Source organism: Colletes latitarsis, chromosome 9, assembly GCF_051014445.1.
Source record: "Colletes latitarsis isolate SP2378_abdomen chromosome 9, iyColLati1, whole genome shotgun sequence".
NCBI classification, from domain to species: Eukaryota; Metazoa; Arthropoda; class Insecta; order Hymenoptera; family Colletidae; genus Colletes; species Colletes latitarsis.
Window position 1 is genome coordinate 21,962,129 of NC_135142.1, and position 26,580 is coordinate 21,988,708.

Below are 26,580 nucleotides of genomic sequence, written 5' to 3' on the forward strand. Positions count from 1 at the left end.
CTTATTTTGGCCTCTATAATCCCTCATTAAAATTTTTCCCAGGTGTGGCCGAACACCCTGTATAATTATTTAATCAGTTCCTATGCAAGGGGATCTGATATTTTTGAAGAAGATTGCGTGAAGAAATGTATAATACACTGGAAATAAGTGTTTATTGAATCTCTTATAGAAAATAAATTTTCATGAATTCAGTCGAGTAAATTTTTTACAAGTTTGATTAGAAATTAGGTAATTTTGACTGCTTTGATAGTTCCAGCGTTTCATTGTTGGTTTCCACATAGTTAAAAATTTATTTATGTAGTTTCGAAGGGGAACTACGGTTTCAGAAACGCTTTTCAAGAAATTCTGTGTTACTCAATTGCCATTTCCGGTTCTTGTTTCAGAGTCGCCGCCACCCCCGTACTGCCTTATTGCCGACAGACTGAGACCCGAAGGTGAGTGTCTTCCTCTCTAGCGTTTCGATCGCAATTGTGTATTTATGGGTGCGTTCCATGCATGTTGGTCGGGTACGCGAATGCATGGAATGCATCCACGCAATCGTTGGAGCGATAAGTCATATTTATTGCTCGCGAACGTTTGCCATGCGAGCTTCGGAGATCGGTCTTTAGCGCGTATCGCGTCGTCCAACCATAAACAAGGTTACAAATAATAACGTGAATAGTAACGCGTCTTTGTTTCTCTTCGTTGGTCACTTTACAGGAAAAAGCGAAACGAGAATTTGGAATAAAATGATTTCGTACGACTCTTCGTTTACGAGAAAATTGGTTTTGAATACATATGGCGCGTTCAATTAATTTTCAATTAGTGACGTATCGTTTCAATACCACGAACGATGACTTAATGTCAGTTAGACACATCTTTAAATAGCTGTCTATCTTATGGGTATAATTATTTGAATCATTCTAGCATCATCGTTTTATGATATTTTAATATTTTCCAAACATGGTATGATCCTTTCATCAGAAATTAAATTGAAATCTGTAATTCTTTATCTTCGAATTTAACAGTATATTGTAACGTAAGAAATAAATATGTTACCTGGTTTATATAACAGTATAGACTGCTATTTACAGAACGTTTAAAGTTATGTTAAGAAAACAATATTGATATAAATACAAGTATGAGATTTTAATTCAAACTAAAAAGAAATAAAGATAAAGAATAAAGGTTTCTTTATACAAAAAAGTAACTTTTGAGCAATTGCTATGTGGCATAAAATATTCAGACGAATGTAGGGGGAATACATATTCATAAATGCCTTAGACGTGCGCCACCATTTTGACGTCGCGTCACCTGTTGAAGGTTAAATACGACTTGCTTAACGTGTCTGTCCATTGCTCGTTATTTCTACTTGTGTCGATGTTCTTAACCTTTCAACTGTGTTATTTTGTTTTACATATGTCGTTACAAGAGAGTGTATATTTTTCATTGCACATTGCTACAGTATACATCTTTAAAAAAAAAATTATAAAATGTTTTCATCCCAGTAAATATTGTAGTAATAACATAAGTAGAAATAACGAGTAATGGACGGGCAGACTAATTCTTGTATTTAACAAAATTTCAATTGGACCTGCCTCGAGTGCAAGTCTCACTCGAAATTTATAGAGAAATAGTATTTGCTATTCTTTCGTTGACAGCTATCGGAGAAAATAAACGATAACAAAAAAGGCTCGATGAGAAAATAAAATTGCAGAGTATAATATCGTTATAACTACCGAACAACGCGACGGATATATTGCTTTATGTTCACTTTATTAATCGCGGTCAATCTTCGAGTGGTCGTATATCGACAATTTCATGCGACATGACCTAATAATTCTGCACGTTATTCTAATGTACGTTCGTAGAAGTTAAAAATAATTGGAAATACAAATCTGAAAGATGAATTTTTAAAGCTCGATTAAAATTTCATTGAAATTGAGAAAGTCGAGTCGATCAGTTCGGTTTCTGGGAAGCTCGATTCTTTCTCGAGAAATATGTATTCTGGTTCTATTACGTGTCCCCGATGCGGTATTGTCCTCGCCTATGGACGTCATTTTTATCGTAGTCGCAGGTGCGTCGAACCGAGAAACCGGTGTCGCGATATTATTCAATAAGTAGATAAATAAAGTACCGTGGACGTAAAACACTGGTTCATCGTGCGAACATCGAGAAAGTGTCGCTAGATACGGTAGTTCCATACCAAATTATAAATACAAGGACCCCCTTTGAAGCAACGTTTTGAATTTTACACAAATTCATATTCGACTACATTTAAACGTATCACGAGGAGTTTTTTAACAGTTTGATAATAATTTTAGGATTCTGGATACAAGTAAACGTTATTTCAAATTTTTAAATATTTCTTTTCGTTTGCGAAACTATTTATTTAATCAAAATAGTATCAAAGCGATCTTTAGGAAAGTATCGAGACGCGTTAGTCTTCGTTAATTTTTTATTCCGTTTCTGCAAATTGAATTAAATTCCTTGCTTCTGATTGTCGCATTTTTTAAATCTCTGGGAACCGGCCTAACGCACGAATAGATCATCTTGGAACTACAACGGACATGTTGTAAGTCGATCTTATTGATTGAAACGAACCGTATGGCTATAGGTTTCAGGGTATCGCCGTTTCCGTGGTCGACGCAGACCTGCTAACAAACATCGATCCGCTCGTTGGAAGTCGATCGGTCTTATCGTGCGTGTATCGAGAAAATTTCAACTCTGTGCTCCAATTTGTACGCGACAGTCTCGTAAACGCAGCACAGAGGACTCCATTGCTAAACGATAATTATTAAATTTCTGTGTTCATTTTGACCACATGGAGACTGTTTGATTTTTAATAAACAAGAACAATAATAATGATAAACGAATTCGTAAGAATAAAAATGTTTGAATAAGTCGGAAAGAATGTTTAGAACTTGCGTTCGTCAAAATCAAATTTTCAATAAATTCCGTGTGTTTGTTCGCTCATAATAATAAACACGGACGTACATTTACTAAAAGTCGATCGCACGACGTTCCCAGCAGATTTCGAAACCTCTTTCGCAGATATTTTTCTACGAATCTTCGAATACAAGCAAAATTATATTCCGTGCTATTTTTACGATCACTTTTACAAGGCTCGGTTTCCTGTGCTTGATTTTGACTGACTGCTCCTCCCCGTTTCTTTCTTTTCTCTTTTTTGCGCCTGGTTCTAAACTGGTTCTCGGGATCGATACGAACACGACTGCACGCAGACCCTTCAGCCATCGATAGATTCGTCTTGCGTTCATCGAGTGGCGTTTCGATCTTTCACGGACTGGTTGCGTAATAAATTTCGAATGCAGCTAAATCATCCTCATCCGGCCATCGAGTGGTCTTAGAACGACTTTTATACAAATCGGATATTAACCAGAAATCATTTTTAACAACCGCTTCTGATTGCTCAATTAACCCAGATACGATCAAATCTTTTTCTATTTTCTTTTTTTTTTCCAAATATTACTTCTCTGCAAATTTAAACTCGTTATTTTTGTCCTTGAAAATTGTTTAAATTAAATCAAAATTAAAGTTACTGGAACAATTTTTGAATTTTTGAATGAACTAAATCATCCTCATCCGGCCATTGAGTGGTCTTAGAACAATTTTTATACGATCGAATCTTGTTCTACTATTTTCTTGTTTTTTTTTCAAATATTACTTCACTGCAAATTTAAACTCGTTATTTTTGTCCTTGAAAATTGTTTAAGTTAAAATAAAATTAAAGTTACTGGAACAATTTTTGAATTTTTGAATGAACTAAATCATCCTCATCCGGCCATCAAGTGTTCTTAGAACAATTTTTATACAAATCTGATATTAAGCAGAAATCATTTTTAACGACCGCTTCTGATTGCTCAATTAACCCAGATACGATCGAATCTTTTTCTATTTTCTTTTTTTTTCAAATATTACTTCACCGCAAATTTAAACTCGTTATTTTTGTCCTTGAAAATTGTTAAAATCAAAGTTGAGGTTACTGGAACAATTTTAAACTCGTCGATTTTTAGTTTACTCGTTCCAATAACGAGGCAGGTTGAGTACCGCTGATCCTAATTGTCCGACGATGCAGTAAAACGCGAACTTGTATTTTCTTTCGTCAGCGCGACGCTTTGTTTCCGAACGCTTAATGAAATTATACTATTGTTCCGAGCGCGGTTCTATTCATCGCGCTCCTCCGATTTCGCGATCATAAATCGCGCGCGGCGAGGATGCAAATCACAGTACACCGTAAGCAATTAATACACACACTCGCGTTTCTTTGAAATCCCACGATGACGTACGCAAGATGGCACCGTTCGCGCGAAGCTTGATATGACGAAATAATACAGCGCCCGCGGCTACAAGAACCGTGTGCTCGACGACGATGCTAATACATACGCGTGTCTATACTTGGAGCACACGTGTACAGGATATTTCATAATACACGGTACCTACTTCCACGGTGGACAAGAAACATCAGAATAATAAAAAAAAAGTTCGTACCAGACCGTTAGGAAGAGCTAAGAGCAACAATGGCTTCCAAGCTCCGTTTCTCGACAAATTGTAAAAGCTAAACTATGCTGTGGAATTTTTTGAGGTTACAAAAGGCCTCGTAGGAAGAGGAAAGTCATTAGTAGGTTTTATTGCCGAAGTACGATGAATCGGTAAATGATGCAACGAGAAAGTAGCTACCTACGATACAAAATACTTTCACGAAATGTACGCGTTACGTAAACCGTTTAGTCAACATCGTCTTGCTCCCTGAAATATAGATAATACTAATTCTACTAAAGATTTACGTTTCAAATTAGATTTAAAAATAGTTCCATCTGTAAGACCAATTAACACGAATAATTAGGAAGACCTGGCTTGTTTGTACGTGAATTTTATGGAGAACTATAAAACGATGGCTCGATGGAGCTGTTACGAAGCGTTAAAAGTATCGTTGACAACGAGAAATCGTTGTTCGAGAAAAACACGGTCTCGCCGGTAGCGATATTATCACGATAAAATCAGATTGTTAGGAGTGTTCGTCATCCGTGTAAACGGTGGTAGGGAAAAAAGTGGTTCTCGGAAGAAAGAAATTCATTATGAGAGTTTGTCTCTCACGAGCCAGCAGATGTAGCCGTCGTAGATTTATGCTCGGAGAAAGAAACTGGGCCACCACGATGAAGCAGAGGAGATAAAAGACCGCGCATCGCCACTTGTTGCATTCACCCGGGAAATAGGAGAAATTTCTTCGTTCATGAAACTCGAACCAGCAGTCCGTGAACCAGCGGACTATGAACCAGGGGCGCAATTAACGGATCAGAATCGCCGAGACGTTCGGAACGCGATGGACCTAACGAGACGCGAGGTTTTTAAACATTTTACTCTTTGGACCCTCGTTTTACCGTTTAAAATTCACAGCCAAAATTACGGTCGAAAAATTTACCAGACGGTTGTCGCGAGAAAGGCTCGAGTCAAAAAGTACACCTGCTTGTTATTTTACTGGCGGAATGATTGTGCGATGTCAGTCGAGTGGCGCCAGTTGAATTGACATGTTTTCATATGCAAGACAATTGGCGCTAATAATATTTGCATGTAGGAAACCTGCATATCTCTCTTTACCGCATTCCTTATCTGTGACAGTGATAAAAATGTGCAAAATATGTGATTATCGCGTTCCAATGTAATATAAAAAGGGTGTCGCGTTTATGACGTGTCGTAAGTAGAAAAATGGTAATTCTCGACGCGTGTCGGAAATAGTTATTTTTATTCCCTTAAGATTCCTAACGCGCGAACTTGTCGGACGACTTAATAATTTAGGCCGCGAAGGGTGGATTTTTTGCGGGAAAAGGAAAGGGCCAGCTCTGGCAGCCGACGAAGAATTTCCTGTGGCCGTTCGATTTATTTCCGCACGTGCTGTTTGCACGCTGTCGCCGACAGAGCTCCACCAGCTATTGCGCAAATTTCAACGAATACGACGAAGGACATGGCACAACGCTCCGCGCAGTCCCTTTCAAACGCACGAGGACAAATCTTGCTCGTATTGCGTTACGCCGGCTGCGTTTTTTAAGCTTCCCGCTCTCGATTCAGTCTGTCGTGAATCACCGCATTATTCCGACCGAGGCGTCACACGTCGATGACATTTTGTCGTTTCGTGGATTATTCGACGTCGAATCAAAATACCCTCGCGACTGCGTAATCCGCCCCCGTGTTAGCGAGCAAAATGTTTAGATTCGTTTGATAACCTCGATACCCTGGTACTCCGAGCCGCCATATTGGTTATTCGCTCGTTCGAGTCACGTGACGTTCGTATTCAGTAGTGCCAATAGAAATACAAAAAATCATATAACCCCAAACAAAATTTGTACATTTTTGTCACTGAAAACTACTTGAGCATCGACGGGTTAGAAGAGGTGAATTTTACGGGAAATCGATTTAGAATCGAGCGTTTCTTGCTTGAGCTCGCGGGATCGGTGTAGTTTGAGGCGGGCAGTCTCGCGTGTCAGCGATCGAGACTTGTGCAGCAGCCTTGAAAGAAGGGAAGAGCGTGGAAGCGAGACACGTCGGGAGTCGAGATGCGGTTAAGGGCAAGTATATACGCTTACAGGGCGCCTAGCGCCACCGAAGGGAGGGGCCGAGGATGTACCCCACCGGGTAACACGAAGCCCCGATACACAAACGAACACGGTGGGCGCCTGTCGCCTAGCTTTTATGCCTCTCCGCTCGTTTCGCCGTCCTTGATACGCTTCGTTCTCTCTTTCCTCCCTCTCCTCCTATTCTTCGTCCTCCCTCGTCGTACTCTCTGCCGGCTACTTTATTCATTCTCAAACTCGCTCTTACCCTCGCTCCGTCTTCCCGTCTCTTTTCCCGTGAAGCACTCCGCCTCCTACTCCCGCGTTCTTCGCCTTCTCCTCTTTCCCTTTCGCGTATTCCGATCCCCCCTCTCTCGTCTCTAGCTCACCACCGGTCATCCCTCTTTTTCTTTCACGAATTCTAGGCTCTTCTCGGTTCTTCTCTTTCGCGTGCCCTACCGTGCAGCCCCCCTTCCCCCTTTCACTCTACCCTTTTCACTCTTCTCCGTCGACCATCGTCTCGCCAGCTTCGGCCAAAGGAACGAACTCGAAAGTACGCACTCTTCGGTGGTCTCGCTCGCCCGAACGTTGTCCCTTGCTCTTACTCTTTCTTTTTCTTGCGACGTCCCTCTTGGCCGTTCTCGCGGCACGGTCTCATTTCTCTCCCTCTGTCTTTCGGTTTCTCTCCGTTGGCGCTACTCGACCAACTCGTGGCTCCGCCGATAGGCGGGAGTGGCTGTCTCGCATTCCGCTGCCTCCTTCGCACAGTCCCGATTGCGTTTCGACCGTACCAAAAATGCTGCACGTTTCCGTTGATCCGGAAACCGATGTGCCTCTCAGCTTCCACCGACGAGGCACGCAGGATTAGGAGAACAGGACAAGGAGAACGAAAGACCTACGGTTCACCGATTTTAACGAAACTTTGCACACTGTCCCGTGTAGCTACACCTCGCTTCCAAGATTTTAAGGTTATGAACATTCGAAACTTAGAACTCTCGAATGTTTGTGTTTTTATTTCATCGTGTTTCTGAAATTGTGGTTTGCAGAGTCCAGAGCGTACAAAAAATCACAAAGAGAACACATCGAGCAGGAAATAAATCGAGGCACGATATTTCTTGTTTACTCTGAAGAAAGAAATCGAGGACCGAGGTGGGTTATAAAGCAGCGTGTGTCCATCGACCGATAATGTCATCGCTAAATTTGTAAACGTGTATAACGATCGTGAGAAGCACCGTTGGGACTAGCTTCAAGGTGAACGAACATCTGAATTATTAGCCTGTTACCTTTTTCTTTCCCTCACGGGCGATGTAACGCACACCGTAAGACGCTTCTTCTTTCCTTCGCTTTGTGAAAACATATTACGTGTCGTTGTGTTAACATACTTATACGCGTAGTTATGTCATTGATACGCTGCCAAGCATCTTCGTCGAACATGCAGGCTATACAAAGGTACACAAACGCGCGATGGTGCCTTGATAAATACAACCTCGATACGTGCGCGCGGACCTCGTTCTTTGCAAATTCATGTAATTATAAGCAACCGAACGTTTTCATTTTCTCGATCGATCGTAGATACGCGACATTTATTACTTTATATTCCGATTCCATTACGTAGCAGCAAAATAGACTTCATCTTTCCAAACATTTGTAAACTTTTACACATGTTGATAGGTTCTTTCTCCCCGTTTGCTTGAAATAACTTTGACTATAGCCCGTACATAAGGTTATTTGAAGGTTATGTTGTCATACATCATTGTACGCGTCTTAATCTTGACTATTACGCCACGACGATAGTAATATCTAGTCTTATTGAATAAAAAACGCAAGTGACCTTGGTATCTCTGACAATACGAGACGGAAAAAATTAAAATGGCGTTCCCTTGAACGCCTTCTTTTTTTATCAAATTAATAGGAAACGAGATATTTCGGATAGCAGTTTTTATTGACACGCCCTGTAGAGTAAACATACTCGTTTATGCTATCGGCTTAAATTCATTCAAGCAAATTTCAAGCGATATAAGATTAGGCTGATAAATTTGTTAACGTTCCGGGCCGACAGGCGCCGTTCTGCGGCCGAATTTTCATCCCTTCCTGAGCAGACGTGCTCCGACAAACACCGAGTGGATCGAACACTTAGTAAATACGTACATAAACGTGTTTACTCGCGACCAACGGGTGGTAATGGTTGCCAAGTTTACGTGTCAATTCAGTCCTTATCGGCGGATAAATATTTGTACGTTGATCGTCCATGATCCCCCGTCTCCGTCGAGTTTTGTAATACAGCGAACGTCTCGCGACGAAATCTGCACGAAACGAGGAAACAAACAGGAACCTTTCGTCAAAAAGAACGTACGAAATAACTTTTTTAATTATTTACGTAATAACTCTGTTACTAAACAATATCTCCGTTCCTTTTAACGGAATCGTTTGATTCGAAGGAATACGTATTTTCGATAGTTTTTTTTAACCAGAACCACGGTAATATTTTATCTCTAGCGATGTTACGGTCGATGACAAGTACAGAAAGTAAACAACTGTTTTTTCGTTCGAAAGACAAAGTATCGGTGTCGTGTTCATTCTATTGGGTTGTTCGAAAAGTAGTTTCGTTTTCTTACCAACAGAGACGTTAATTGTATTTTTAACCAGCCAACTTTATTCTAAACCGTATCTATCTTGGGAAAGATTCTAATGAGAGATTCTAGTGGCCAAAGTAAAACGAAAATCAAGAATTTGTTGATTGAAGCTTCGTTATCAACAAAATTATTAATAAAATTTGTCCACCTACAGGAATTTTTTTCTCGAAAGTGAGTAGGATTTCGGGGGTATGTATAATGATCAAAAATTATTGTAATTGACCACCCTAGCTAAAAATAATTTTTTTAGAACGATTTGAAATTTTTTTTTCCGCAGAAAAATTTGTCTACCAATTCGAATTTTTTTCTTGAAAACGCGTAGGATTTCGGGGGTATGTCTATTCACCAAAAATTATAGCAATTGACCCCTGCAACCGAAGATAATTTTTCCAGAATAATTTGAAATATTTTAATTTCGCTAAAAAATTTGTTTACCTATTCGAATTTTTTCCTTGAAAATGAGTAGGAATTCGAGGGTATGTGTATTCACCAAAAATGATAGTAATTGACCCCTGCAACGGAAGATAATTTTTCCAGAATAATTTGAAATATTTTAATTTCGTCGAAAAATTTGTTTATCTATTCGAATTTTTTTCTCGAAAGTGGGTAGGATTTTGGGGGTATGTCTATTCACCAAAAATGATTGTAACTGACCCCTGCAACCAAAAATATTTTTTCCAGAACGATTTGAAATTTTTTTTTTCACCGAAAAATTCTCCGCTCAGTATGGAATTTTAAACGTTAATAACTTTTTAACAAAGCCTCAATCAACAAATTTGTATTCTTGATTTTCGTCTTATTTTGGCCTCTAGAATCTTCCATTAAAATTTTTCCCAGAGGTGGCCGAACCATGTAAAATAAAGTCTCGAAATAAACGTGAAAATAATGGATGTCTTTTCCCCCAATCTAATATTACAAGAAAATTGTTCCTTTTGACGAGGGAGAAAAACGAAATTACTTTCGGAGCAACCCAATAGGAAGGATTAACTGTATGTCTGCGTCGCTGTTGTGACGCGTATCGGGGACCCAGGGATATTTCCACGAAACGTATCCTAAAAATACTTGACGGATGTCGGATCTCGCGGCAACGTTTCTCCTTTTGCCGCTGTTACTGCCTCCTAGGCGCTGTGTTAGGTTCAGCAGCAGGAAATGTTCTGCCGCAAGAACGAGACGGTGGAATTTCAGAAGAATGCGACCGCCCTCTCGTTCGACTTGTCCTCTGACGTCACCCTCTCTTTTAGTCAATGAATCTCGCCTTCCATGCCTCTGTCCTTAAAACGATTATATAGTCCTCCGACGATCCTTGAGACGGGAATCGGCCAGACCGATTCGAAATGTTGCCGCGACCCGACCGCTCGACCGATCCTCGTTCCTTTCGTTTTTCATCGAGAGGCAAAAACCAGTCGCGTGATCTGGCTCATTCCGCCGATATGGAATTATGCAGCATTACACCCGTACGCTCCGTAATGTTGTAACGATCTTCGTAGCCGAAAGCACGCGCATTATAGCATTTACAAGTACAGTGACTGTCACTTAAACTAGTACACCTAGCGGTTCAGCCGATATTTGTGTCAATAAAACATGAAAATTGTACTAAATTATTGAACCTCGTATAGAGGTATAGAAGATGTTCGGCCACCCGTAGGAGAAATTTTAATGGTAGATTCTGGGGGCTAAAATAAGACGAAAATCAAGAATAGTAATTTGTTGATCGAGGCTTCTTTAAAAAGTTATTTATGTTTAAAGCTCCACCTGTGAGCAGCGAGAACCACTATCGCGCGCACGCAGCTGTTCGCAGATTGCAACTTTAAACGTTAATAACTTTTTAACGAAGCCTCGATCAAGAAATTGATATTCTTAATTTTCGTCTTATTTTGGCCCCTAGAATCTCCCGTTAAAATTTTTCCCAGCGGTGGCCAAACACCCCGTATAGTTTAATGTTTCTTTATTTGATACTTAACAATACAAAGAAACCTTTAGTAGTAGTCAGTAAATTAAGTAAAATTTGAGGTTGCGTATGAAACATAGCTATCAGTAAAGATCGTACACTGTTGGTAACATTGGAAATCCGGTGAATCCCCAATTGTTTTTTGCGTAACGATGCTTAGCGACAATTGAATCTAGCTGATTTAGCAACGTCAAATTTTATTTAATTTACTGAGTACTACTAAAGATTTTTTTATATTGTTGTTATGTATCAAATAAAGAAATATTACACTATATGCCTCTATATGAGTTTCAATAATTAAGTACAATTTTCATGTTTTATTGAAAAAATATCGGCTGAACCGCTAGAGTCACTGTATCTCTGTTGCTGTCTCTGCAAATTACGCCAGGATTAATTGTTGACCGAAAATTAAGGGTTCTTTGTAGCTTAAATATTCCTCCATGACGGACGTTCGAGGTTCGAAGAAACATTTTTGTTGTTGGAGACCGGCCAAGAAACTTACAGGCCGTTTATATTGATAATATAAAACGAAGGTCGAAATGTTCGCGGCTTGAAAACGAAAACGTACTATTTTCAATTTTAAATTGCTTTTATTTTTTAACGTAGTCTCCTCGAACATTGATACGTTTCATCCAGCGATGTTCCAAAGCTTGTACGCCATCTTGGAATATTCGTTTCTAGTCGAATTTAGTGTACAAACTATTTAGAATGCCTGATCTAACGTTATATTTCTATGTATACATATTAAAATCTTAATTTAGGGGATACACACGTGGTTATAAATAGTGGATAGATCTATAGATCTTTTCTAATCAAAGTAATAATAGTATAGGGTTAGCTTTGTGAAGCGTTACCAGCTGTTTCCTCGAGAACTGTCAAGCAAGGATTTCTACAAAATGTTTTGTTGTTTTAAAGAGAAATGTTATAGCATCTTAAAGATGTGTTTAGAGAAACCTTCTGTGTGGCATATGTGGTACTGCTTGGGATCGCTCTCGGAGAAGGGTGGGAGTAGCTATATCCCAACTTTTAAAAATGGAACGATGTATAAAATTGTGCTTCAAAATAAATAGTCTTTCCGAGCGAGGCAGGTAAAAAAGAAGTATTTTTTTAAATTTTTCATCGTCAAAAAACTTGCAATTTAGATATAAATTGATGGAGAATTCCAAAGACTTCTCAAATCATTTAGCATAATTTGTTTGTAATGCTGGGGGAAAAAGATAAAGTCAAAAACGATCGGTGCTTTCCTATGATAGAACGTTGCAGCGTAATTTTCCGATTCATTCCGAAAGTTGTGTAAAAAAGCTTAAATTTTGGTGCTCCGAAGGTTTCAATTATTTGCACGATAAACGTTTAATCTCGACTTGAGGCCAAAGTGTCGCAAGTGTTTAGCTGATTATTTTTAAATTAATTAAAATACCATGTCGTAAATGCGAAATTATCCATCTCCGTTTGATTTATCTTTCTGTTTGCGTTTTTTTCGGAATATCGGGAAGTGTAATCGCATTCAAACGAAGATCAGTACGCGTAAAAACTATAACGATATCTTAGCATACGCGATGACACTTACGCTCGTTTCTTACAACGAAATGCAGCAAATTTTAACGCACACAGTCGTTCGAAAGCTCGTAACGCTCTTTTATCTTTAAAATAAATAAACGAAAATATTATTAATATATATTGGACGTTACTTGAGTTTAATCTGAGATGGAAATTATAATTGTCGCCTGTAGTTTTTTGGCGATCTTCACGAACTTCTTCAAAGAACTGAACATTTATTGATATAGACTGATTGCTCAATAACGGAAGACTGCTATCTCTTGTGTACGAAACAGTATCAGAGTCAAAATAACCGGGTAATTGATTGCCAGACGAAAGATATTCAGCAAAATGATAAAACTCGACACTTCCAGTTAGTGTTTACTCCTAGCGCGTCGAAATAAGAGCCTTCCATCAAACCGTTCGGGTTCGAACAAAGATGGCTGACATCGGCGGAGAGGTCCACGACGCGCGCGAATGTATTACGCGGACAAACGATCGAATTACGAGTTACAGATGCATTGGTCACGACCGAGATGGAAGATAGCATTCTTACAAGCGAATTAGTTGGTCATTTTGAATGTTAAACGAGGACTTTCCTACTACGTCGAGGATAAACGATCTGCCTCCGGCGAATCATTATTTTAGACGACTCTGTCACCTCCTTTGTGGTCCGTTCTGGCCGGTCCGAGACGGTCGAATTTCCACGAGAACTATGATTCACCGGGCCACGAATTTACATACTGTGTGCCCCTCTTCCTGACTCCGTGATACACACTGAAAATCGCTAATCGTCGTATTCTCGATCGTCGTATTCTCGCAAATTACACGCGCCATTAATCATGCCGAGTACCTGGTAGTGCCGCGCGTCGCATACCGCGTCACGGTAAATTGTTAAATGGTTTTTCGCAATGAACGACGTTTTTTTAATGGTAGTCTTCGTACGAGCAACGCCACGCATTACCATTACTCGCTTCGCAATGTAAGGTGCTCCGCACCGCCGTGGATCGCCTCTGGCCAATGGCGCACCCAGAAATTCAACAGGGTTAGGCCTGCGACTAAAAATTAACAGAGAAAAAAAGAAAACGATTGATATCGTTTATTTTATATGAAATAATATGAACACGTGTATTTATTAGCAAAATAATATTTTTCACTGCGTTATATTCTCATTTTAAGGTTTACAGCATATATACAGGGTTATATTTACAGCATATATCGGCCACCCCTGAGAAAAATTTTAATGGGAGATTCTAGAGGCCAAAATAAGACGAAAATCAAGAATAGTAATTTGTTGATCGAGGCTTCGTTAAAAAGTTATTTACGTTTAAAGTTCCACCTGTGAGCAGCGAGAACCACTATCACGCGCTGTACAGGCGCAACTTTAAACGTTAATAATTTTTTAACGAAGCCTCGATCAAAAAATTCTTATTCTTGATTTTCGTCTTCTTTTGGTCTCTAGAATCTCCCATTAAAATTTTTCCCAGGCTCATATATTATTGGACCACGGATGAAAATATGCTCGTATCAAGGGGTTGTTAATGTCGCATTTGATTCGATAATCTACCTTCTGTCGTAAACGTAATATTATACAAAGTTATTGTTTATTTTCTTCAAACGGACCTTATCGTACAGACTTTCGCGATGGACTGTATGTGTCCCCCAGTGGGGACGAAAGGGTTAAAAATCGGCGGGAAAGAAAGCGAAAGGAGGAATGAGTGAGGAGCGTGTCTCTCGCGAGGGAAGCTTCTAAAGGGGTTGCCGTTTATTTTCAGATCGTGCGCCCAGCGAAGGGGATCAACGTCGGTGCAAAAACAGCACACCCCTGCCACTTCCCGGCTCCCTTACCACCAACGGAGAAGGTAACTATGTCCTCAAGGTTATACATACCCCCCTTCTCGCGTCTATCCGCGGCGGGAGCGTCTTCAGACTTACTACGCGCGAAAGAAAACGCGAGCCACCATCGGAAAAGGAAGCCAACGACAGCCGTCCCCCGGCTTCGTTTCCAGCTCGTTGATCTTAACCCTTTGAGCCACGGGTATCCCTTGTCCAGCTCGCGCCGTCGCAAGAATGTTATTTCACGAAAACGATCATCGTTATTATTGATACCTCGGGGGATTCTTGTCCGAGAATAGATTCGACGTTCCGCGCGCGCCGGGATATTAGTTTCGCGAAACACGAAACGTTTCGATCCGTTGGAGTCTTTGATCGTCGATCGACCCACGTCCGCCAAATAGGTGGACTTTAAATAGGTTGGAAGTTATTAACGGTCGGATGGCGGAACCGGGTCACCTCTGACCCACGCGTCCATTAACACATTCACTGGCAGATCGAAATTTTTATTTCAGACCATTGTAATCTAAATAACCTAACATTTGTTCCAGTACTTATTTTACACATCTCAACTCGACAATTTCTATTTTCATAATATTAAAATGCACATATAAATTTACGATTGGTCCGTAAAATTAAAATATTTCATCGCGAAAAGTATTCCATGTACAACTACACTTTTTTATTGCACAGCTTCACATTCGGTTCAGTCAAAACATTCTTGCCGAGTCATATATAAACATTTGTGTTTTTTCCCCCCCAACAATAATATTTGCCTTTCGAATATGAACGGGGATATAAATCGACCATCGACGAAACATTTAAGCGGAGAACGAACGAATCTCGTAATAGCTGGCCGATGAAAAATTTTGTGCACCGCGCAAACGCCGTTCATTAGGCTTAACGGTTGTTCGGTGGGTAGATCGATCCTCAGGCTACGCCATTGGTCGGTGGCTACGCCTATATCCACGTGGTTAACCTTGAACGATGCTACGAACGATTTCTTCTCTTCGTCTTTCGCCGCGTTTTTCACTTCCGTGTCCAAGAGAACAGAGACCATCGGAAAGATTCCCGGCTGAACTGGTTTGCAGGTCCGGCTGGACTTTCCGTGGGATCTTTAAAGAATTGCTGACCTGGACCGGGCAGAAATTCATCGCGGATAGTTTCAAATGGAATATTTCGAACGAATGATTTTCGGGACGATTTTCGACAAAAGCACGGAACTTTTTCACCTGAAAATTAAAAAATGAATCGACGAAGCGTCAGCGGTGACGATTTCTTATCGCGTACTTCGGAATTCGTAGCACGGCGCGCGGCGGGAAACGACGATTACGCGCAACGAAAGAGAGCAAGGTCAAAGATCGACGTTCTTGGTGAAGATTTAATGGTCGCGGTGGCTGCATAATTCCGAGCAATATCGCCGCCTCTAAATATAAGCCGCGTCTCGTAAAGAATGGCGCGCGACAAGGTGGATGCGACGTTAAATACGAGGCATGAATATGGACGAAAGCGGTTCACTCGAAGACGAAGAAATTTCCTCGGCGCGCACGTTCCAGCGGGCTGACGCGCGCGCAGGTTTTCACGCATGACGCACCCCGCGATTCGCATACTCGTCGTTTTTTGACCTACTCGCTCTCTCCGTCTCCCATTCCCCCCGCTTGTTGCTTCGCGGAACGACCGAAACGCTTTTGGTACCGACTAGAACGAGAAAAGCAGTTCCGTCCGCCCTCGAGATCGTCCCAACTTATTTTTATCGTAGAAGCTTCTGTCGATCGGTGAAAATTCATTCTAGAAACCGTGACTTTTACCATAACGCTTATTTTTTAACCAATTTCTTTCTATTCTGCGATTCCGCGAAATAAGAAAATTCCTTTCGTTCGTCTTGATCTGCCCCGACAACCCGCGCGAAAAGTTTGCATAGGCGTGGATTGTAAATTAGCGAGTTTGTCGGAGACGCGCGCGTTGGCATCGCAAAACAATGCTGTTTGCGAGGCGCGCGAAAAAGTGAAATGCTAACGCGTATCCCGTAAATTGCTCAATATTCGAGACGCTCGGTGAGATAATTTTTAACGCCTCTTTTGATTGCTGTTATCTGACGATGTTGCATACTTTGCTTCTATCTACGTCGGAGGAGACATGTTCGAATTGCTTCGGCGCCACTGCGTCACGCAAAAGTGTGACCTAGTGTTGGGAATTGAAAAAAATGGTCCTGCAAAGAACGCGCGAGTCCTATTTTAATTTATAGTTGATCATCCAACTATTCGAGTGTCGATATAATTTATGTAATTTATTTAAACAAATTTCTTATTCAGGAAAATTCTGAATCATAGTATTAATGATCCAATCTAGTATTTTGAATCAACCCCCTTACCTCGGGGCTATTACCCTGTTACTTTCGAAATTTCTTCACACTTGGAGACCATCACATTTGATATCTGCCTTTGCAAATGTAAAGTCCATCACTTCGACGTCAGCAATGTCTCACCAATGAAACATTTTCAAAAATACTGGTAAAAGAATTTTTATTTAAAGAGGAACTATGACTAAGACTAGAAGCAAATTTTCAAATATTAGGTGTTGATCAGCTATTTTGATAAGAGATGGATCGAATTAAATAGTTTTAAAAATTAAAATTGTTGCTTATGTACTCCAAAAATGATAATCAGGAATGAATAACGAGGGAAATATTTTGTTTCTTGTTACGATAACAAGTACTTTTCTCGCATTTGAAGAATCATTGTTTGAATTCTCAGCTTCGTCTCGAATTTATTTATCAAATATACACAACGGTATATTACTTGCTACTTATGTACAAACAACAATAATTAACTCAGTAATTCATCATCAACAGCATAAATTAAGAATGTAATCCAACATTTCAACAAATTATCATATAACGTTTGTGACTTATGTGCTCCAATATGTGTCATTCCAGTTGTTTATATTCTTCGTTGTAGTAAGCACACTATGGTCGTAATTGAACCAAGGTGAAAAAATATAAGTTGCTAATTTTATGTGCACCTTGAACATATTATATCAGAATTAAGTAGCCTATACTCTTTGTTAGAACGTAAAAAGTAACTAAATAAAATTTGATTTAGTTTAGGTAAAAATAGTAGGAGTTACAGAGAAATCACAAACACGCAAATTTAAAAATTTACATTAATTCTCAAAATTTAGACTTAACATACTTTGCCTTTGATATACAAATGTGTAGTTCGTTATATTATTTCATATCGTTCGATTCCTATAACTATATGTTCGATTCCATTTAAATACAAAGGCAACATTACGGCGAAACAATTTTCTCGACAATATTTTAACGCAACTTGACATTTTTAGCGCACAAGGTAATATTGTCGCGCGTAATTTATAACATAAACTAACACATAACCGAGCCAATTAACACGCAGAGTCATGAAGTCATAAAAAAATGTTTTATGTGACAAAGAGGACAGTTTTAATTTTACAATTGTATACCTTACGATTTCATTTTACGCAATGTCAACAACGGGGAGATACACTTTTCTGCGCCGGTTTTACGAGCAAAACGAAAACATTCGGTACATCAAAATCGTGCAACGACGCGACAGCCGAGATAACTATTATAACAATATTCCTCGGCGCCCGATAATCGTTGCACTAAATAAATTTCACGTATTTAACCGAAGCTATACCATTATTTTCCTTCTGTAAGAGATTACAACGCTATTGCGTAAGAAAAAGCTCCCGAACTCAACGAATCAACATACGCAACCAAACAACGATCGCCTATCTCTCCGAGCAGTCGCTTCGAGCCCTTGGCAGTCGCTCAAACAACATTCCATAAACAAAAGACCACAAGTCTAGCATACCGAAGGAAGTCATCTACGCAAAGAGACATCGTCATCTTAAATCAAATTAGCTCTAATAAAATTAAAATAACCGAAAACATTTCTGTGCAAGGTACTCGCGAGTCGCACACACTTTGCTTCTTGGTAACCAGAGATGGGCAGAACCATTCGTCTAACCCTTCCTCCCACCTCTCAGTTACCAGTATTAATGTTTCAATTACTTATTGATATTATTTTTTGAAGAATACTTAGCGAAAATCCTTGGTAAAGCGTTATAATAAATTGTTTCCTAGGAGTGGTTAAAAATAGCGGAATAAACGATAAGGAAAGATTCTAAAACATTTCGAAGACGATCGTGTCGCTGGCATCAGCCAGGCGTCCTCCGACGCGAAACCACCACGGTCGTCGCGCGACGCGGCAGCACCGCGACCACGCGAAACAAAGGGCATTAATAATAAATAACGACGTCAAATCTCTGTCAGAGACGGACGAAAAGAAGCCTAGCGTGTCCTGTTCGGGACGAACAGGTCGCGAGTTGCCGTAGGTAAGAGGCAGGACGGAGAGGGAAAGCCGACTCCCGGGATGCAGGTTTCAGAATGGCACAATAGGTCGGCTAAGGTGGGTGGCATTCGGCGCGACTGTTTGAGGGAACAGGGGGACCCTGGCGCCAGACAGCTGCCGCGTGTCTCGACCTCGCTCGCTCGCTCGCTCGCCTCTCGTTTCGTCTCGTCTCGTCTCGTCTCCTCCCCCCCCTTGTCCGTCGCTCTCCCCGTCCCCTCTCGCCCCGTTGTCGTTCCACTCACCGCCTCGCTTCTCCTTTCGTCCCGCGCGGTCCGACTGGCCCGTTCTCCGCGCGCCACTCGCACACGCGCATGCTCCTCTGTGTGCGCGCGCAACACACACGCGCGCGTCACGCGTTCCCGACTCTCCCGACTCGACTCCGCTATTCTATTGATTTATTTTGGCGCTAGGCGTCTCTGTCGCGCTCACGCGAGCTCTCGACCGGCGACGACGATCGATCGAAACGTGGCCGTCTCCGGCCGAGAATCGCGCGGGTCAGCTCCGCGAGAAAAGGGTCGATTCATGGGGCTCTTGGCTCTCGGCCGTTCGTGTCGTCGTCGCGAAAGAAACGACGCAAGGGGAGATTGCCGGTTCGATGGGATGGCCGTCGATCGAGAGGCGATCTTGCCCGGGGGGTTGAGGTTACTATCATCGATGGATCGGTGGCTGGCCCCTAGAAATTGGCAAGAATGCGTGCAGTGCTGGGGTTAAGATTTCCGGGGCCTGGGTTCGAACGTTTATTAGTATCAAATCGATTTATACCCGAGAAGATTTAAAGCAGTCTTTTACACTTGCGGCACGTACAATTTCTGTGATTATTTTTAGTTAAGTTGTTTACTAAAGTCATGGTGTATAATTTTAACTCGTTTCATATACATTCCAGCGGCGTTCGAAGAATCGTCGAACGTAAGTGTCTCATTGTCAGTGAGGACGATGGTTGGGGCTAGCCGGTGATTCCAGTAAGAGGGATCTTTTGATAAAGTGGAAAACACTGATCGAGGACCCTCGTCGGGACGAAAGCCGATCAGAGGCGTCCTCTTTGTGATTCTGAGCGGCGTGACGGCGTTACCTTGGAAATCGTGATTAAAGTCGATCGACTTGCCGATCACGTTCGAGAATCTCGCTTGTCTTCGTCCCTTTTGGCGATATCGAATAACGTACACGATGTCTACGAAAATAGCTTCATTTATTTCCCAACGATCGTGGGAGACAAGAACCTTCTTGAGAAATTGTCTTCCCCGGATCATATAAGAAAAGAGTACACAAAACGATCTTTGACATTTTAGTCGTTACAATAAAAGAACTTGTAAATTTTTTAATTAATTCCATCGAATTATTGAATACTTCTATTTGTTACCGTATAATTTGAAAAAATATCGATGATATCCCTAGTTTTAAAGATTTTTCTATGCCTGTTCTACAGTCAATTAGCACACGACGTTCCCACATTTTATCGTATAAACAAGAATGTATTTCCGCGGTACCTTCATCGGTCGTGTTGCGCAACTCGGAAGTCATGAATCAGTCTAAACCAGAACCTCGTTAAACGATAGCGACGGACAGGCAAGACGATCGACGATAAATCGTCGGACTAGTCACCGTCTTCGCGCGATCGTTTCCTAAAGATTCGCGACATCCCGTCCGTCAACCAGGCATATTTACAACATTGTTTACCGCGACTGACTACTTGGGACTTGAAAATAATCCGAATGCGATCGTTTCGTTCTTGACAAGCGTCATTTGCATAGTCAGGCACGCTACTCTTCATCCCTTAATACACGGACTGGTATTCCACCATTTTCAATTTAATATTTCCAACTTTGGATCAATGATCAGCCTCCCCAAAAATTCCCAAACGACAAGCTTCATTACAGTATATTAGAGTAAAAAATCGATGCGTTAGAAATACTATACAGGGACTGGTATTCCACCATTTTCAATTTAATATTTTCAATTTTGGATCAATGATCAGTGTCCCCAAAGATTCCCAAATGACAAGTTCCATTACAGCACGTTAAAGAAAAATATTAATGCAACAAAGGATTAAAGGTGGGTAACACCTTGTTAGTTGATGCGTTAGAAATACTTTTTTCAATCAGAATTTTTTAATAAAACCAATATCGATATAGAATCCTGTCCATATTAAATGGACCTTTTATCTATTAAAAATCGATGACTCGATGTCACGTTGGAAAGAACGTGCAATGGCGTCGAATCGTTGCCAATGGGGATATCGTTTATTTCTCGACACTTGGTGTTTCGCGTACGCGTGCACGGTGAAAGAGAAAGAGAGAGTGAAGAGGCGGAAGGGGGGGGGGCAATGGAAATGCTGCGTTCTGCCAGGGCGATAAATCTTAGCGGCGATATCTGATGCGAGTCGCGGCATAATATTTCGTACGAATTCTACGGAAGTGTATCGCGGCGGTCTGGGTTAGGGGGGATATCGTAACGTGTTGCGCAGCGTGAAACCTCTGAATAGAGACAGATATCCCCCCGGCATTGTGAAGCAACAGGTTGCTCGTGTCTGCTCTTTTCTTCCGCGCGAGATCCCCGATCTAGGACACCCTCCTCATCATTCGCTGGGAAAATCGTCGCTCGAGCGATCGTTCCCCTCGTTTTCACGAGTTCACCTCCGTCCCCCTTTTTCCACTCGGGCACCCGTTGCGCGTAACCACCCTTCTTTTTCCCACCTCCCACAACGGCCACTCTTACGCTCTCCCTTTCGTTCCGCCTCACCCAATTCGCGTCTCCCCCTCTTCCATCTGTTTTCCTCCGGAATTTGATTACGAATTTTATCACTTACGAATATACATCCGAAATACTGATACGCCCTTAAGGAGGTATTGCTGTCTAGACTGTCAATTTCACGGCCCTTTTTGTGATTTTTTTTCTAATGATAGGTAAGCTGTTTTGTACTGAGACTTTGTAGATATATTTATTCGTCTTATAGGTATGTACAGTATTTTTTTCATGGAAAAATATTAAAAATTGTGGAAATTATAACTTCTTATTTAATGGCTCTTCTGGAAAAGGTGCTCCAATGGTTTCCAGGATTCCAGATAATTTGAAACAGAGGGGGTTAAAGTATCTTCATAAGGAAGGTTGTAGTTATAGCAGGAACTAGGGAGAAGTCAAAATCCTGATAAATAAAGAAATGGCGACGCTTCAAGTTTCGAATTTCTATTTGTTAATCGTTCTTTTGTCTTTAGCGTATCAAAAAAAATAGTAAAATTCAATATTTTTTAAAATCTCTAGTTCCAGTTATAAAGGCGTGTCTGCTGAATATTCTCTCCAAATTTGAAGTAAATCGGTCTGCTAGATCTTGAAATATCATGTAAACCAGTTTAAATGCGTTTTTTTAAACAAGAAGCTATAACTCTCGCAATTTTTAATATTTTTTGATGGAAAAAATACTGTACATACCTATAAGACGAATAAATATATCTGCAAAATGTCATTACAAAACAACCTACCTGTCGTTAAAAAAAAAATCACAAAAAAATTCACTGCCAGATCAAAACCTTATAATATTCTACAAAAATAAAATTTCGCTCTTGGACCATCGTAACCTACACAACTTACAATTTGTTTCAGTATTTATTTTCGTAACCTTGTTAAAATTTACAAATTCCATCCAAATTTATTTCCCTCGAGAATTAAGTTTTCTAGTATCGAAATGGTAAGTCCTGACACCCATATGTGAAAGTGTTAAATGAGGAGTCCAATCTTGTTAGCAACTCGTACCTTGTCATTTCTCTTAGAACGTATTTTTTATTAACTTCTACGTACTTTTACATAGTGTAAGTTTCTTTAGAAACGGAATATGCCCCAAGGGATAATATAAATCGACCTTTAGGCAAAGTTTACGACAAAGTTAAAACTCGTTTTTCTGAATTGTAATTTCATTATTCCGGCCATTTGGCCCTCCCATAATCCTCGGAATTTCCAACGTTCTCAAACGTCCCTCGGCGACGTAATTACCCCCACGAGTCGCCTCTCCCCTTCCAAAAGCGCGCTGGAAGGGAGGATTCAATTCTAGAGATTTCATTACACGAGGTCCTCATCAGTCTTCATCCACCATTCACTCCCTGCCGGTTATACTTCACCAGTCAGACGTCGTTTAGCGTTCAATCTTTGCACAACACGACTTAACCCTTCGACGCACAACGAGGGAAAATCAGGTTCGTGTTAGGATCACAGAACTTTCGATAGATTTAATTATTCTTCGATTAGATTTATTTTCACGATACATTATCTCATAATAAGACAAGAACCAATAAAAGCGTAAAATGGTACCTGATTTAAAATTTATTAACATCAATAGAATGATGATGGAATAGGATATTATACAGGGTGTTCGGCCAACCCTGGGAAAAATTTTAATGAGCAATTTTAGAGGCCAAAATAAGACGAAAATCAAGAATACCAATTTGTTGATTGAGGCTTCGTTAAAAAGTTACTAACAAAATTATTAATAAAATTTGTCCACCTACACGAATTTTTTTTTCACAAGTGGGTAGGATTTCGGGGGTAGGTCTAATGACCAAAAATGATTGTATTTGACCCTTGCAACTGAAAATATTTTTTCCAGAACGATTTGAAATTTTTCAATTTTGCTGAAAAATTTCAGCAGCTACTCCCTTCGATTTTTCTTAAAAATTCGTTTTTTATTTTTAATCAATTTGTTTGACGTTGTACAGAAAAGTTGTTAAATACTTTTTTGCAGGTACCCATGAGCTCTACTTCAGAAAAAAGTTTCATTGAAATATATTCACTATCGTAGGAGTTATGGCAGTTTGAAAATTGGACCATTTTTATGGGGTTTTTCTCATTTTGCGGGGTTAAGGACCAACTTTTCGAATATTTTTGCGATTTGTACATATTCTCCATCAAAATACGCGTAGTTTGCTTTTTTAAATATTAAAATCGTCCAATCCGTTCAGAAGTTATGACGTTTTAAAGATTCGCATGAAAATTCGGGCAGATATTTCTGGCCAGAAATTAGATTATCGGTAAAGAATTTTTTTCTCGAAACTGCGTAGGATTTTGAGGTTATGTCTAATGATCAAAAATGATTGTAATTGACCCCTGTAACTAAATATAATTTTTTTAGCATGATTTGAAATTTTTTAATTTTGCCTAAAAATTTCAGTACCTACTCGAATTTTTTTCTCGAAAGTGGGTAAGATTTCGAGGGTATGTCTATTCACCAAAAATGATTGTAATTGACCCACGCAACTGAAAATAATTTTTTCAAAATAATTTGAAATTTTTTAATTTCGCCAAAAAAATTTCTGTTCGGTATGGAACTTTAAACATTAATAAGTTTTTAAGGAAGCCTCAATCAACAAATTGGTGTTCTTGATTTTCGTCTTATTTTAGCCTCTAGAATCCCCCATTCAAATTTTTCCCAGGGCTGAGCACCCTGTATAAGAAAAAATTGTTTTATTAGACAATGAATATATATGGATTCTGAGGATAGGTTTTAGTGACACTGTTTGTTCCATTTATTTGATAGTCTGTTTATTATAATTATTCGTGCAAACAGAAAGCAGATGGTTGTATTAAGAATCGTAAGGAATAAACGTAGAATTTATCGTACGCATCTTCGAGTGTTCGAGAGTTTGCTGGACGATCAGAATCTGATAGCAAGAGACAATTCCTTATTGAGTCTTCTTCGGTACTTATCTCCTTGCAGATCTCGGTTTCGATTTCGCTTCGATGCTTTCTCGGTAGAATATCTTAGCAAGAGGGTCAAGGACACTGCGGTGAACTTCGATCGAAGTCTTTAAAGGGGAGATAGCTTTTCCTCCTAGAAGGAAAAACACAGACAATCGTTCTTAAAGTTGAAACGTTTCAGGAAGAAGTGTGACTTTCTCCAAATCTGTTATTAATCGAATATAAAATTGAACTTTTATAACAGAACGAAAATGTTAATGTTAAAACGGAGTAGAAATAATTTGTAATGTTTTAAGTTTATCGAATTATTGATATTTATGAAAGTTTACTGTTTCGTTCGTTATCGAGTCAAATACTTCATTTTGAGAAATTTTAAAAAATCGATCAAAGCTTTTCGACTCGTGACACGTTCATGTGCGAAACGAAAGTGTTTGCGTCGTTTCTTTAACACGTTGACTGCCAGTCTAAGATCCTAAAATTGTTTACAAGACCAAAACTTTGATCTTAGGCAACTGTAAACTACGCAACTTAAAAGTTGTCGTAGTAGTTACTTTTGTAACTACATTAAAATTTATGAAGCCTATTAAAATTTATTTTCCTTAACATTTCAACTTGAGAATTAATTGTTTTAGTTCCACTGTTAAAAGTCCTGTTACCCATATATGGGTGACGTGGCAGTCAAAGTGTTAAACGGTATCGTTGGAAAACACCGTGAACAATATCCTTTGAAACGAGCAGAAAAATTAACAGATCGTTAAACGTGGAAACGACTGGAAGTTGAAACGGTGCAATTAGTCTCGCGGTTTTCTCGTCGAGGTCTATCATTTCTAGCGTTTACCGTCCCTGTGATTCATCTAATTCGACCAGTCTTCAGTCTGCCGCACGTTATTCGGATAATTATAGATTTTCCCTGAAAATTCGCGTCTTCCAACAGCCGTCAGCTGTTCCTGGCGTTCACTGACAGCGCTGGAACGTGTTTGTATCGCTATTCTCGCAAATAGTCTCACTTAACCCTTATGTCAATAACCGGGTACCCTCTTTTACGTTTCCTCTAACGAATCTCGACGTTCTTGTTGAAATATCCCAAAACCATACTGGACAATTCTACGTCCACTTGCAATAAAATTCACTCTTTCAAACGATTGTCATCGATGCTTGCTAATTTACTTATTTTCTAGCTTGCAAAAATGTTTTAAAAGATACCAGAAAGATTTGACGAATAATTTAATTCGTTGGAGAAACATTAGCAACGCTTTTGTTCGCTGTTCGTAAAAATTGATTTTAATATCTGAAAAAAATGGTCCTCCGGTTCCTATTCCCCCTCTAGATCCACGTCTGCCTACAGTATAACGCGCCACTGATCAAACACAACGAGTAATTCGACGACGACGACGCCGAGCGGGTTGACGGTCGTCGAGCAATCAATCCTTCATTTTATTAAGAGGCTTATTCGCGCCGCGATTTCATTCCGGTTGAAGTGGGCTGATCCAATTCGATTTCATGGCGCCCCCTCTTTGCATGCCACCGCTCTTTTCCATTGACGAGTGGCTCGTGCAGACTCGATCGTCGCATTCCCCGGCCTATCGAGATAAACCGCATTTTTCTCGCATCCTTGCCGCTCGTTTTAGTCCCCGGGAACCGGTCGCAGCACGTGGAAACGCAACCTGACGCTCCCTTCCACGAATAAAGTACGCATTCTAATGTGGAAATTTTTTTTTCTCTCAAAAACCTTACCTCTCTTACTCCCTCCACTTTTCTCCGTCACGATAAGTAAAATGTTATTATCGAGCTATTAACGTGGCTGGCCGATAATAATTCCAGATAATCGTTAAAAGCTGCCTCGACGGATCTCGTACCGATTGGAGCTCGTCGCCAGTAATTCTCTATCCGTTATCGCCGATCAATAAATCGAGGTCTAGTTTCCTCTTCGTTCCATCGTTCTATTAGATTGTGTAATAAGCCAGTATTTAAATATTAAATACTATCAGTTTTATATAGAATTACCACAAACG

General features: G+C 40.2%; 1 protein-coding gene across 2 annotated transcripts in view; it reads left to right on the forward strand.

Moving 5' to 3' along the window:
• The window catches only part of Dad (Daughters against dpp), an 84,403-nt gene that overhangs the window by 21,717 nt on the left and 36,106 nt on the right, over positions 1-26,580 (forward strand). The window contains exons 3-4 of one of the 2 annotated variants that reach the window (XM_076772164.1): positions 384-434; positions 14,438-14,524. In XM_076772164.1, the coding sequence (XP_076628279.1) occupies positions 384-434; positions 14,438-14,524 (138 nt within the window). The remainder of the gene's footprint in view (positions 1-383; positions 435-14,437; positions 14,525-26,580) is intronic. The other variant, XM_076772165.1, reaches the window with a different exon arrangement.